Here is a 15,969-nt window from a genome sequence, read left to right on the forward strand (position 1 = left end):
ATTGGCGCTGCTTCCTGCACGCATGCAGAACTCGTTGACTTTATTAACTTTGCCTCCAACTTTCACCCTGCCCTCAAGTTTACCTGGTCCATTTCCGACACCTCCCTCCCCTTTCTAGATCTTTCTGTCTCTGTCTCTGGAGACAGCTTATCCACTGATGTCTACTATAAGCCTACTGACTCTCACAGCTATCTGGACTATTCCTCTTCTCGCCCTGTCTCTTGCAAAAACGCCATCCCCTTCTCGCAATTCCTCCGTCTCCACCGCATCTGCTCTCAGGATGAGGCTTTTCATTCTAGGACGAGGGAGATGTCTTCCTTTTTTAAAGAAAGGGGCTTCCCTTCCTCCACTATCAACTCTGCTCTTAAACGCATCTCCCCCATTTCACGTACATCTGCTCTCACTCCATCCTCCCGCCACCCCACTAGGAATAGGGTTCCCCTGGTCCTCACCTACCACCCCACCAGCCTCCGGGTCCAACATATTATTCTCCGTAACTTCCGCCACCTCCAACGGGATCCCACCACTAAGCACACCTTTCCCTCCCCCCCCTCTCTCTGCATTCCGCAGGGATCGCTCCCTACACAACTCCCTTGTCCATTCGTCCCCCCCATCCCTCCCCACTGATCTCCCTCCTGGCACTTATCCATGTAAGCGGAACAAGTGCTACACATGCCCTTACACTTCCTCCCTTACCACCATTCAGGGCCCCAAACAGTCCTTCCAGGTGAGGCTACACTTCACCTGTGAGTCGACTGGGGTGATATACTGTGTCCGGTGCTCCCGATATGGCCTTTTATATATTGGCGAGACCCGACGCAGGCTGGGAGACCGCTTTGCTGAACATCTACGCTCTGTCCGCCAGAGAAAGCAGGATCTCCCAGTGGCCACACATTTTAATTCCACATCCCATTCCCATTCTGACATGTCTATCCATGGCCTCCTGTACTCTAAAGATGAAGCCACACTCAGGTTTGAGGAACAACACCTTATATTCCGTCTGGGTAGCCTCCAACCTGGTGGCATGAACATCGACTTCTCTAACTTCTGCTAAGGACCCACCTCCCCCTCGTACCCCATCTGTTACTCATTTTTATGTACACATTCTTTCTCTCACTCTCCTTTTTCTCCCTCTGAATATACCTCTTGCCCATCTTTCTTCTCGGACCTCCTGTCCCATGATCCTCTCGTATCCCCCTTTTGCCTATCACCTGTCCAGCTCTTGGCTCCATCCCTCCCCCTCCTGTCTTCTCCTATCATTTTGGATCTCCCCCTCCCCTCCAACTTTCAAATCCCTTACTCACTCTTCCTTCAGTTAGTCCTGACGAAGGGTCTCGGCCTGAAACGTCGACTGCACCTCTTCCTAGAGATGCTGCTTGGCCTGCTGCGTTCACCAGCAACTTTGATGTGTGTTGCTTGAATTTCCAGCATCTGCAGAATTCCTGTTGTTTGCATAGGTAAGGGTAAGGTTCCTATCTAGCAGAATATGGTGGACTAAGTTCTTCCACGACTGGCCCCATCCATTGCTATTTTAATGCATGTTGAGTGCATTGCAATTTCTAGAACTTTATCTCAGCGGTGGAGTTAAAGCCACATCTCTAATTATCAAAAGGGGGAGAAAATATGAAGCAAAGAGTGAATGACACACATGAGATGAAGTGAATGAAATACAAAATAGGTAATAAAAAAAACATGAGAATTTATCAGTAGTTAATATTGAAATTGAGTGGTTACTAAGGACAGCTATGACCAATTAGAGACCAAGCAAGTAACCTGACCCATAACGGTAGAGGCAAGAGTGAAGAAATTAGACAGCTAACATGTACTCGATAAGGAGTACAAGGAAGAGCATGTTCCCAATCTTCCCATAGAAGTGGGTGTAAAACAGATAAAAATATGAGATGGATATTGTTCAGTAGGTATTAGAAGGCCTGTATTAGTAGACTTAATGTAAATAGGTCACCTAATCTAATTGGGATGCATCCTAGGATGCTGTGGGAGGTGTGGCTGGTAATTGTAGAACAGCTTGCCTTCATTTTCTTGTTCTCCCTAGGTACATGGTAGGTTCCAGAAGACACCCTTGGCACCCTTGTTCAACATGAGTATAAGAACATGGTTAACGACCACAAATGTTGAACTCTGGGGATGAGGAAACATTTAGAAACAATAACTGAAAAAAATTATATGCAATTAATAAAGGACAACAAACAAGCATTTATTAAAAGTAAATTTTGTGGGACAACCCAGATTTTCTTTTTGATGAAGTTGCAGAAGATTATGCATTAAGTGTAAGCGTGTAGATTTTCAGAAGTAACTTAATAAATTTTAAAGATGTTAAAGGTTGGTTCATAAAATTGAGGTCTGTTGGCAGCATGGATTAACGAAAGATTTCTCTCAAAAACAGCAGGATATAATATGGTAAATTACTGTTTTATGTATTAGTGAATAGCTGGCCAGTGGTGTAGTGACATTCACACTTCCCATCCGTGCTGGGTTGAGCGTCAAGTTAGCAACTTGGCCTCATATTTAAAAAAAAAACAGACAAAAATCCCAAAGAAACAGCAAGGTTGCCACCCAATGCGCCACAGGGCGAGGAAAGGAACAACAACATTAGAAAATAGTAGACAAAAATATTCCACAGGAATTGATAATAGGTCCACAGCCTTTTGTGTTACATGTAAATGATTTGGATGTGAGTATATTCTTTTTTTCAGGCAGTATGAAACTTGGGGCTGTTGTGATCAATAAGTAGGGGTGTTAAAGATTACAAGAGGATATAGATGGGCTAAAAGGATTGGCAAGTGGCAGGTGAAATTTATGCAAAACAGTGTTAGGTGTTAAGTTTTGGCATAAACAACACTACTAAATGGCACTGTTCTGTAGCTCATGCAGAAACCAAAGGGCCTCTGTGTACCTATGCATAAACCTTCGAAAGTGGCAGTATGTGCTTCATAAATAAGGCACAGAATTTTAAAGCAGAATCACTGAAGTATTATGTCTTTTTTGACCAAAGTGTGGTAGGGACGTTGTGAAGGTCCCAGAGAGATTACAAAAGAGATTACTAGAATATTTCCAGAAACTAGGGACTTTAGCTATAAAGTTAGATGAGAAGTTGACTGGTCCTCTTGGAGAATGCAGCATTATGAAGGGGTTTGAGAGAGCTTTGCAAGATCGTGACAAGTTTAGGTAGAATAAGTAGAAGCTGTTGCTAGATGTTTTGCTGAACGAGGAGCAAAGAATAAAAAGCACTGTGGGGCTATAAGAGAAACGAGTGTGAAAACAGATATGATCTCCTCTCGACATTCTATTCTCCAAGAGAAACGGTCTCAACTTCATCTGTCCAACTTTATGGCCAAAATTCCTTATCCCTGCAAATATTCTAGTATATCACTTAATAGGCTTGCTCACTGAATGTCCAGCCTTGTGCAGCACCAGTATTGAGGAAATATAGTGACAGAAGTATATAAAGAGGACTTCAAGAAAGTACAATAAGGGAGAAAATGAACAATGGGAATTACGTTAATTAAATTTGGATTGGTCTGTATCATTTTTACACTATGTTTGCTTTTAATGAGGCTGTTCTTTCAAGATATTGATTTGCATTTTAACCTCACTATCTTCAAGCATCTATGTGTAACTCTTGCTTAGGGGGTGATAGCCCCTGGCCCGGCCAAACGTAAAAAATTTTGTTTCGGTGGATGCTGCACGACGTGTCCCCTGTTACAAATCAGTACCCCGAAATAACAAACAGTACACAATATGCAATTAACCGATTAAGCTTTATAATTCTTACTTTGACTATAGGGTTACTAAAGAAAACAAAAGAAAAAGGGCCCAATCTTATTAAACAGTCTGTTGCGCAAAGTTGGAGCTCACTGATAAGCCGGTCATCCACCATCGACCTCCTCCGATCGTCGCTGCCCTTCGGATCCTCGCTCTAAGTCCATCCCATCCGGCGATCTACCAACTCTCTCCGTTTGTCTTCTCTCCTCATCTCTCCCCAGCAAAAGACCATGAAAATTTCTCTTCCAGACTCACAAGAAAGAACAACAGCATTCCAAACCCTGTTATCTCTGGTCATAATCTCTTACTGCTACAGAGAAACCTAGCCTGTTACACAGCAGTGAAACCTTACAGCATGTTACACTCTTCCTCCCCCACCAAATTTAGTCATGTCCTCATGACGTTGAGACAATTTGCCATCCCTTCCTACAAAACACAAAGCCCAATCCAGGTGTAAAAGGCAGTGACATATCTCCCCAACACAGTAGGGGTCACACTCTGTTCCCCTGGTGCTATGTTGGCCAACCTATCTGGTGGTCTCCTAATTCCCTGAGACCTCACCTAACTCTTCAGCTTCTGACACTGCTGGGGATACTTCTGGTCTACCTGGCAAGGCCTCCCCCAGCCTATCCCTCGTGCCCACCTGCAACTCGGAGCCCTCTGTCCCATAATTAAACCCCGCTTCCTCCCCTGCAGAGTCCCACTGCATCCCAGGCTGCCCACAGATAGCACCCCCTCCCCACCCCACCCCCGACTTCACCTGCCTCAATGGGAGAAGGGCCGGGAGTCTCTTCCTCAATCAATGGAGAGTTAGCAAAAGGCAGCATATACCACCCATCCAGGTCCTCACCCTCCGAATCAGTATCCCTCTCGGGTGGGGGCCAGCCTAATCTCGCATGTTAGGGGCCCAGTAGTCACCACGTGTTTCCACAGAGTCCTCTTACTAGGTGTAGGCTCCAAGTCGGCTCTGGGTTTACCTCTTGTCCCAGGGGCAATCGAGTGGTTCTGATGAAGAATCTTGACAGGCCCATTTCCATCCTCTGGTTTCATCCGGAAAACTGGAAGCTTGGGCATTTGACTCAGCGTAGCTGCCCAGCGGTCAGCCAACTTATGCTTTCCAGGTAACCCCAAATTCCTTATGAGGACTCTGTCTCCCAGCTTGAGTTGGGAGAACCTCTCCTTTTGATCATACCTCTTCTTATTCCCTTGATTCTGCTTGGCATCCGCGACCCCGGCTAATTCAAAAGCCCTTTTCAGCTCTCTTCTCATGTCAGACACATACTTCAGATAAGTCTTCGATGGTAAGTCACCCTTGTCAGTCCCAAAGCAAAGTTCAATGGGTAACCTTGCCTCGTGCCCAAACATCAGATATATGGCAAGTACCAGTAGCTTCATTTCGTACCAATATGTTGATTCCACCTGCTCTTACTGATCTCCAGGGTCCCAAGCATGTCTAGCAAGGTCCAGTTAAAGCTGTCTGGCTGGGAATCACCTTGCGGGTAATAGGGTGTGGTCCTCGACTCCAAGCATGCCCAGTATCTCATGGATGAGTCTGCTCTTGAAACCCCATCCCTGATCACTATGTATTCGCCTGGGAAGGCCATAATAAATGAAATACTTCTCCTATACCACTTTTACCACCATAGACACCCTCTGGTCCTTGGTAGGAAAAGCCTGAGCATATCTGGTGTAGTGGTCCATGATGACTAAGACATTCGCCGTGTTGCTGGCATCGGGTTCTATTGACAGGAAATACACACACACCAGGTCCAGAGGTTCCGCATTCTGCAGGTGGGACAAGGGAGCTGCCCACATAGGCAGTATCTTCCGCCGTATGCATTGAATGTAGATTTGCAGTATTCTTTGACCTCCGACTTCATTCAGGGCCAGTAAAATCGGTCTCTGAGCAATCCATAAGTCTTTTCCACCCCCAAATGTCCCTTTCTTCCCCAAGGGAAGTAAACGCATAGGAGCTGATTCAAAGGGTGACTCACTTTCACGTAGCCTTTCACAGACCTCCGATAGTAACCACAGAACCCGAGGAACGAGCACAGAGCACTCATAGTCTGGGGTCTTGGCCAAATGGTAACCGCCTCGATCTTAGCTGGGTCTCGATCTACCCCATGCCGTGAGACTATGTGCCCAACATAGCTAACAGACATTTGGCAGAACTGGCACTTCAGCTTTCAGGCAGCCCAGCACCTTCAGCAGCCTCGCTTCATGTTCTTCCAAGGTGGATCCAAATACTATGAGGTCATCCAGATATACCAATACCTCAGGCAAGTTCATATTCCCCACCCTCTTCTCCATGACCCACTGGAAGGTTGCAGGAGCTCCTGAGATGCCCTGGGCCCTTTCACACTGGAAAAATCCCAGGGGACATATAAATGTTGTTTTCTCTTTGTCAGCCTCACTGATGGGGATCTGGTAATATCCACCCCTCAAGTCCAGCACACTGAACCACTTCACACCACTCAGACAGGCCAGCATGTCTTCAATCCTTGGGACAGTATACTGGTCAGGGATGGTGTGCCTGTTCAGAGTCCTATAGTCCACACACATCCGTACCTTCCCATTCTTCTTTTGGGCCACTACTATTGGAGACGCATAGGGGCTTCGGGACTCTGTGATGACCCCAGCTTCCTTCAACTTTCACAAATGCTGCCAAACTTCCTCCATCTTTGCAGGGGCCAGTCACCACGACCTTTCTCTGAACAGGGTACCTTCAGTCACCTGGATAGTGTGACGTGTGCTCTTGGAACAACCCACATCAAACTCATCAGTGGAAAAGACACCTTCCCGCTTCAACATCTTCTCTACCAACTTCTTCCAACCCACAGGAACCAGGGAGTCCCTGAAGTTGAATGACTCAGCGGTCAACTTTCCCCCCCTTTTTCCAGTAATTTCTCCTTGGCGTGTCTCACAGGGACACTAGACATTACCGTCACTGGAACAGATGCACCAGGGGCATCCCCCGCTAGAAGGTGACCTTCCTCTTCGTAGTGTTCCTGACAATCGTTGCCATTCTGCTTGCCTGTACAACCGAGGGCTTCTGTAATTCGAGCCTTACCAGTACCCCAGCAGGAAATTCCGACTCCTCCTTGTGGTCTCAGGCACTCCGGGAAATTTGGGGATCCCCATCACTCCCGCCAGTTCCCCGGGCTGTACTACCGTTGGCTTTGACAGGGTGAACCACACAGTCCCTCATCTAAATTTGGTATCCAGCCTGATGCAGCCACGCACTTCCTCAAAAGCATCTTGAAACACTGGGCGCATGGACAGTGTTCCCAGAAAGCTCTCGCCAGCCTTCTCCTTGCAGGCCCCCGTGAGCCTCTTCACAAGAGGGGTGTTGGTCCCCACCAGAACTGAAACGCTGCCCTTCTCAACTGGGTCCGGACAAACCAGCACCAATGTATCAAGGACCTCAGACGCTCCCACATCGGCCTCCGAGAACTTAACTGACAAATAACCGTCGTATGGATAATTACTAGCACTAAGCCCCCAGAACTCCAGTGCCCTGAATGGTGTCATTGGTAAATGCTTCAGATACCGGTTGTAAAACGAACGGTACAGCAACGTGACCTGCAATCCGGTGTCAAGTATGGCTTCAGCATAAGTACCCCCTATTCATAGCGACACACTGGAGCATGGACCTACTAAGCCTTCAGGATTTGGGCCTTTCGCTTTCGGGGGTTCCTTAGTACATTGCTGGGAACATGTTCCCCCAGGGACACCAGGCCATTCCCTCACTGGATCTCCTCTAAGTTTTCGCAACGACTCCCTCTGCTGAGGTACCCAGGAGCTCACTCTCCTTCTGGCGTGATAGCTGCTGCCAGCAGCCCTCCGCATTGTTCGTCCCCTTGGGGAATCTCCTCCCCCCCCCCCCCCATCAGCTCCATCATATGGGGAAGGTCACACCCACTGATAACAGCCGACATATTTGCATTCTCAACTCTGCCACAATCTCCTCTACTGCTCCCCGGGATAGGCTACCCGTGGTCACTTCACCACAGGGGACAACTACCGAGGACTGTACCCTGCTGATGGAGTCTTCCCCTGCCTCCTCCACGTTCTGCTCTTCCCATACCTCTCTGATCAGCTCAACAAAAGATGGAAGGGGGCATATCTTATGAGAAATTCAGAGACCCCAAGCAATTAGGTCATGGGACTGGGCGCCCCTGGCTATCTGGTCCATTCTTAACTGATCCACCTCAGCCGCCTGAATGATCCCTCTGCGCTGCAAGCAATTTAGCTGCCTCTCTAGCTGAAAAATAAAAGCAGAAAGCTTCTCCCCCTTCACCTGACGCCTGTTCTGAAACCCCACCTTGAGCTCCATTGGCATTGTCCAGTGCTTGCACATAATTGACAGCTGTCGCTACCGGATATTTCATCCTGATAGCTCTCACAATGTCATCGGCCTGCCCATGCAAACTTCCAACCAATCTCTGTCACCTTATGTCATCAGTGCACTGCCACCCATCTAACAACTTGGAGGTCCGGTCCGCCCAAGTCTCATACTCCTCCTCCCCTTTGGGGGTGGGCGTTATTCCAGAGAATAGGTGGAGCCTGCCATAGCTGGGACTTTGAATCTGATTTTTCCATTTATTCGCCAGAGAAGCAAGGGCGGATGCTAACTCAGAATTCTCACTCTTCACTGGGGGACGTGGACTGATTAGGCATTCCAAATCCAACCACTCTTTCCCCTCTCTCCTTTGAAATCTCCACCCCCAGCTACTGCTACCTCAGTGCTGGTCTGCATTAAAACGAGAGCTGCAGCACCATTTTATCAAACCTGCGCCCACAATCGCAATTTTAACAGTACTTAACAGGCAAACTAACAATTCATCCGGTGTACAAATATCTGCCCCACTAGTTCATTGCTCAGGGTAATCACACAGCATCCAATGGAATCAATCCCGAACATAGCCCCCACAATTGTAACTCTCGCTTTTACTAGCGGCTTAATATAGAGGGTGACAGCCCCTGGCCCGGCCAAACTTAAGAATCTCGTTTGGGTGGATGCTGTGCAATGTGTCCCATGTAACAAATCAGTATCCTGAAATAACAGATAGTACACAATATGCGATTAAACAATTAAGCTTTATAATTCTTACTTTAACTATAGGGTTAGTAAAGAAAACGGGGGAAAAAAGAAAAAAGGGCCCAATCTTATGAAACAGTCTATTGTGCAATGTTGGAGCTCACTGATAAGCCGGTCATCCACCATCGACTTCCTCTGGCCATCGCTGCCTTTCGGACCTTCGCTCCAAGTCCACCCCATCCGGCGGTCTACCTACTCTCTCCATTTGGGTCTTCTCTCTTCATCTCTCCCCGGCAAAGGACCCCGAAAATCTCTCTTCCAGACTCACAAGAAAGAACAACAGCATTCTAAACCCCGTTATCTCTAATCATAACCCAAACATTGCTGCTACAGAGAAACCATTACATTATCAGTGAAACCTTACAGCATGTTACATATAGAACTGGATATGGGTAGAGGCTATCTCAAAAACTAAGATCCTGTAGAACCAGCTGAAAGTTTAAATACTGAGGGCAATCTTTTCTTGAGTAAAGTTCATTCCACTGAAGAACATGTTGGTATAACTTGGCTGCTTCTATGTAGTTAAATGGTTATGTGATGCAAGTTAACCTGCTTTTAACAGGGAACAGTATGCTACCATAAAGAACATTATTCCCAATGAATAGTAATTATAAAAGATATCTAATAGTCTTACATGCACTGATATATGAAATATAAATGGGGTACAGTGTAGTCTCATAATGGACATGCTGATGTTATCAAATTAGTTGATTTTAATCAATTATATTGTTGCTGTTTATAATTTGTATTTTCCACCATTTAAAATATTGTTTGTGTGGTGTATGACTCCTAAGGCATAGAAGTCTTGCTAACTACATTGAAAATTTATTATAAATACAAACTCTTAAAACTTAGTTTATTTATATTAAGGCAGACTGACATCTGGCTAGCTCCATCACTAAAACTGGTAAATCACATTTCCTTATCTCACACAGAATCAGAAAGCCATAAGAATGAGTTTGTGTTAAAATAATAGCAGGTGTTTATTTACAGTGAACATTGCTAAGGAATGGTAAGCAGTGCCAGTTCTCCGAATTCAAGAATAACATGTAAAAATGTTGAAGAAGCTTCCCTGATTTTTTTAAATTGCAGTCACAGTGCCTATCAAGCCCTATAGTAGTTTAGTGAAGTTCTAAGTTAAATAATGAACAGAAGAACATTAAAGACTTCAATCTATTGACTTCAAAGGAATATTTAATTAACTCCAGAAGCTGATGCAATAGAGTATGCTTTTAAATCAAAGCTGTGAAATGCTCATCAGAAGGTACCAACATTGTAAAGGAGAGTCAAGGTGTCCCTTGATTCTATAATTATACTTCAGTCAGTGGTAGTGTAAAAAGTTGTAGTCTGGAGAGGCAGTGGTAGTTGGCAGGGAGTGTTTATGTGTGACGCACATTTCTCTTAATTTCACAGTTATATTTGCCAATCCCGGTGACCTCATGAACAGCAAAGGCCTTGTTCAGGGATGAGCAAGCATTCCACAGACTGACATGAGGAGAGGGGATTTGTGGTCTGGTTGGGCACAGGGTGGTGCCCTACCTAAATACGCATTCGGAACATATGAAAACCTAATCTGGTGTAATTTACTGTGATGTGTATTGATGCAGTAATCAGAAATTGCTCTTTTTTTAAACAAAACAAGGAAATTTTGTGTAATAATGTTGGTACAAGTACGTTTGTAATTGTGAGAAGCCAAAATGTGCCAAAATTATTTTATAAATGTATATGCAACTATTTATTTGTGACTTCTAGCTACAAATGTACAATATAGCTACATTAAAACAGAAGGTGAAACAAGTTTGAAATGTATTGATTATAGCCTGAGAATAATATTGGCTTCTGAGATATAGAAGAAAAAGCATCTTCTCTTCACTGTGTTGCAGTCAACAGGAAGCTGGTGGACTGAATAGAACATAACAGATGGCATACCCTGGGCAGAGTGAGAGGGATTAATTTTTAAGTTAATGAAGGATGAGGCATTTAATCAACAGAGTGCCTGTAAAATCAGCTGTTTAAGGCCATTGTTGGTGCCTGTTGAAATTGCTGGCTTTTTAATGGCACTTCCTTGAAAATGTCATAATTTCTCTCTGAAGTATATTGCAAATATGACCAAAATAATAAATTCTATTGTTTTCAAAGATGCCTAATTGCAGTAGTAAATCCAAGGGCAATTTGGAGAGCTTCATATTTCAGAAGCAAATTTCCACAAGCGGTCCTTATCATTAAGTTGAATTTTGCAGGCATTAGGTAGATAAGTTTGAACATGGAGCTATCTCCTACACAGATTCTTCAGGAATATCCAGTAGTTTATCATCCTTCCAAGAATTCTGATTATCTGTTTTGCAACTGGGATGTAGTATATGCCCAGGGCTATTTCTCCTTGCCCTTTGGTAGCTAGCTTCATGGCCAAAAGTGAAGGCGTAATTTTTGGAACTGTCTTGGATCATTACATCTACAGCTGTCATGGAGATTTGATGTGATATAATTTGCATGTCAGCAACAGAGCCAATAGATTCATAGAATTTAAACAGATAATGAACTGTACATTTTGAGCCTCTATTGGTCTAACTCAATAGATCAGAAAAGGTTAGTTGGCGCAAATAAAGAGGAAGCTTTATTATTGCTCTTGATTTACTCAAAGAAATAATTTGCATTCCAAGTTTCCCATCCAAGGGAATCAAAGAGGAAGTCAGCTATAGGAACTAGGGTGACAACAGAGAAATAAAATTATGCATCATTGACATACATATGTGTAGACAGCACTATAGTTGGAATGTACCTGTCTCCAGATTATTTAGGTTGCATGTTCAAATAACAAAACTAGAGAAACAAATTTTTAAACTTAAGATAATATGTTTTGCAATTTTAGATTCAAAAATCATCAGAAAAAAGATTTTTCACACTTCCATAAGACTCATTTGACATAAATCTTTTTTTAAAAATTCATAAAATCAGCACTAAACCCATTAGCATCTACCTTTGCACCTGCATCTAAGTTAGAGATTCTAGTCCAGTCACAAGTCCCAAACTTCTGACAGCCAGTTGCCATGAACAGAGCTACTACATTTGATGCAATAATATCTTGGGGAGTAGTGCAAACTTCCATATTTCTCACTTGTCCTAAGAAATTCCTCTGCAGGAACACTAGGCTTATTCACTTGAATGGAGGCAAACAGTAGCAAGAATCAGAAGATAGCTAAATTAAAATTAATTTAAAGGAATTTAATACATTTAAATTGTGTATTGCTGAGTGTTTTGTGTTATAATAATTTTAACATGTAATATGTAAATGTTAATTATGTTGATTTTTGTAAATACAGGCAGTCTCTTTAAAATTAAAACAGAAAATACTGGAAAATTCAGTATAAATCAATATCAGTGGAGTGATGTTTCATAAGACATAGGAGTAGAATTAGGCTATTCAGCCCATTGAGAAATTCCTCCTAGTATTTGTTCTAAATGGACGTCCCTCTATTTTGAGGCAGTGCCCTCTTGTCCTAGGCTCCCCCATTATCAGAAACATTCTTTCCACTGTATCTCGGCCTTTCACTGAGATCCCGCCCCCCCCCCAAACTCCTACGAGTACAGACACTCCTCATATGTTAACCCTTTCATTCCTTGAATTGTTCTCATGAACCTCCTCTGGACACACTCCAATGCCAGCACATATTTTCCTAGATAAGGGGCTAAAACTGCTCACAATACTCCCAAGTGTGATCTGACCAATGCCTTATAGAGCCTCAGCATTACATCCATTTATACTCTAGACCTCTAGAAGATAAGTGCTAACATTGCATTTGACTTCCATACCACCAACTCAACCTGTAAGTTAATAAGGACTCCAAAGTCTCTTTGGACATCTGATTTTTTTTGTTTGAATTTTCTCCTCATTTAGAAAATTGTCTACACCTTTATTCCTTCTACCAGAGTGCATGACCATACACTTCCCTGCACTATATTCCATCTATCTTTGCCAATTCTTCTAATCTGTTTTAAGTCCTTTTGCAGACTCCCTGCATCCTCAACACTACCTGCCCCTCCACCTATCTTTGTGTCATCCGTAAACTTAGCCATAAAGCCATCAATCTGTCAGCCAAACAATTGTATAGAATGTGAAAAGAAGCAGTCCCAGCACCAATCCCTGCAAAACACCACTAGACACCGGCAGTCAATGAGAAATGGGTCCTTTTCTTCCCACTCTTTCCCTCCTCCCAGTCAGCCAATTTTCTGTCCATGCGGGATTCAGGTTAATATTTCAAAAGAAATCTAAAAGTGAGAAAGCAAGCTTGTTTTAAGTTGCAGAGAGAAGAGGTTGAGACAACATATGAAACTGAGATTATCCATGTGACACACAGACAGCCTTTCCTGTTTATGTCTGAACTGATTTGTTCTGATGTCAGATCATCCACCTGTTGGGTTAATTCAGCTTACCTAACTCCTCAATTTTATGGCATCTTTCACTTCCAGTGTGTTTGTTTCCCTCTGTGCTGTTCTCTTTCATTTCCCTCTATTTTGTCTTCTCCATACACATCACCTTATTTAATAAGCATTCAACATCTTCTGTAAGACAACGGCAACATAATTTTTATAATCTTGGTTTTTACCCTTTCGTAGCAATTCGACGACGAATTCTCCCTTGTTTTTCATTGCTGACTCTCCCTGCAATTTAAAATCATACTTATTCCTCACTTTTCCAGTACTGATAAAAGATTATTAGCCTGAAATCTCTGCACAGATGCTATCTTATCTGCTGAGTATCACTGACATTTACTATTTTTATTTCAGATTTTCCAGCATCAACATTTCTTGCTTCTCAATTTATTCCTATCCATTGTGTTGTCAGCTGGTAAGGATGGGGATCTAGTTGGCTTAGCTAGTTTTCAAAGCAACTTTAATCATCATGTGGATTGGACAAATCAAGTTGACATGAGTACCATTGAGGATAAGTTCATAGAATGTTGGGGGAAACAACCAATGAGTAATTATTTTTGTTATTATGCAGCTGGATATAATTAATTGATAGTTACATAGTAAACTGCCCTAGGAAAGAGTGAGCATAGCATGATAGAATTTCAAGTTCAATATGAGGATGACAAATGTGTGTCTGAAACTGTTGTCTAAATTTAAATGAAAGGAGTTTCAACTGTATGAGCACAGGAAATATTTCATAAATGTCAGCAAAATAAATTTCAGTAAGAAAGAGAGGCTCAACAAAAAAGGATGCACATTCTGTCTCTAACTGAAATAGAAATGATGCCAAATTTGGGAAAAATGTTTATAATACAAAGAATACCAATAGGCCACAGAACTGTGAAATTTTTAAAAACTAAAAAATGATTAAGAAGTGATTCTGAAGAGGGAATAGATGGAGAATGAGAGCAAATTAGTAAACAATACAACGTAAGAGCTTCTGGTATATAAAATGGAAGAGATTGGTCATATAAAAATTGCTTATAATTAAAACATAAGATCTAATAAGTTAAAGTTTATTTTAGGAAGATTATGCTTGAATTGGAGGTTGTGCAGAGATGATTGACAAAGTTGGCTCCTGGGAAGAAATTAATTAGACTGGGCCTTTGTTCATTTAACTTTTCAGGGTGGGTGCTGAAGAGCTGTTCACCTGAGTAGATATACAGTGGCATGCAAAAGTTTGGGCACCCCGGTCAAAATTTCTGTTACTGTGAATGGTTAGGTGAGTAGAAGACGAACTGATCTTCAAAAGTCATGAAGTTAAAGATGAAACATTCTTTTCAACATTTTAAGCAAGATTAGTGTATTATTTTTGTTTTGTACAATTTTAAAGTGAAAAAAAGGAAAGGAGCACCAATCAAAAGTTTGGGCACCCCAAGAGATTTGAGCTCTCAGATAACTTTTACCAAGGTCTCAGACCTTAATTAGCTTGTTAAGGCTATGGCTTGTTCACAGTCATCGTTAGGAAAGGCCAGGTGATGCAAATTTCAAAGCTTTATAAATACCCTGACTCCTCAAACGTTGTCCCAACAATCAGCAGCCATGGGCCCCTCTAAGCAGCTGCCTAGCACTCTGAAAATTAAAATAAATTATGTCCACAAAGCAGGAGAAGGCTATAAGAAGATAGCAAAGCGTTTTCAGGTAGCCGTTTTCAGTTCATAATGTAATCAAGAAATGGCAGTTAACAGGAACGGTGGACCTCAAGTTGAGGTCTGGAAGACCAAGAAAACCTTTAGAGAGAACTGCTCATAGGATTGCTAGAAGGGCAAATCAAAATCCCCGTTTGACTGCAAAAGACCTTCAGGAAGACTTAGCAGACTCTGGAGTGGTGGTGCACTGTTCTACTGTGCAGCGACACCTGCACAAATATGACCTTCATGGAAGAGTCATCAGAAGAAAACCTTTCCTGCGTCTTCACCACAAAATTCAACGTCAAAAGTTTGCAAAGGAACATCTAAACAAGCCTGATGCATTTTGGAAACAAGTCCTGTGGACTGATGAAGTTAAAATAGAACTTTTTGGCGGCTATGAGGAAAGGTATGTTTGGAGAAAAAAGGGTGCAGAATTTCATGAAAAGAACACTTCTCCTGTTAAGCAGGGGGGTTGATCGATCATGCTTTGGGCTTGTGTTGCAGCCAGTGGCATGGGGAACATTTCACTGGTAGAGGGAAGAATGAATTCAATTAAATACCAGCAATTTCTGGAAGCAAACATCATACCATCCGTAAAAAAGCTGAGGATGAAAAGAGGATGGCTTCTACAACAGGATAGTGATCCTAAACACACCTCAGAATCCACAATGGACTACTTCAAGAGGCGCAAGCTGAAGGTTTTGCCATGGCCCTCACAGTCCCCCGACCTAAACATCATCGAAAATCTGTAGATAGACCTCAAAAGAGCCCATGCAAGATGGCCCAAGAATCTCACAGAACTAGAAGTCTTTTGCAAGGAAGAATGGGCAAAAGTCCCCCAAATAAGAATTGAAAGACACTTAGCTGGCTACAGAAGGTGTTTACAAGCTGTGATACTTGCCAAAGGGGGTGTCACTAAGTACTGACCATGCAGAGTGCCCAAACTTTTGCTTCGAGCTCTTTTCCTTTTTTGTTATTTTGAAA

General features: G+C 43.0%; 1 protein-coding gene across 3 annotated transcripts in view; it reads left to right on the top strand.

Moving 5' to 3' along the window:
* Positions 1-15,969, top strand: part of gtf3c2 (general transcription factor IIIC, polypeptide 2, beta) — a 119,936-nt gene that overhangs the window by 88,054 nt on the left and 15,913 nt on the right. Inside the window, exon 17 of one of the 3 annotated variants that reach the window (XM_072251411.1) lies at positions 8,909-11,687. The exons of 1 other annotated variant lie outside the window; for it this stretch is intronic. In XM_072251411.1, the coding sequence (XP_072107512.1) occupies positions 8,909-8,914 (6 nt within the window). In that variant the 3' untranslated portion in view covers positions 8,915-11,687. Of the gene's footprint in view, positions 1-8,908; positions 11,688-15,969 lie in introns of those variants that run through there. One more of the 3 variants, XM_072251410.1, reaches the window with a different exon arrangement.

Source organism: Mobula birostris, chromosome 2, assembly GCF_030028105.1.
Source record: "Mobula birostris isolate sMobBir1 chromosome 2, sMobBir1.hap1, whole genome shotgun sequence".
NCBI lineage: Eukaryota > Metazoa > Chordata > Chondrichthyes > Myliobatiformes > Myliobatidae > Mobula > Mobula birostris.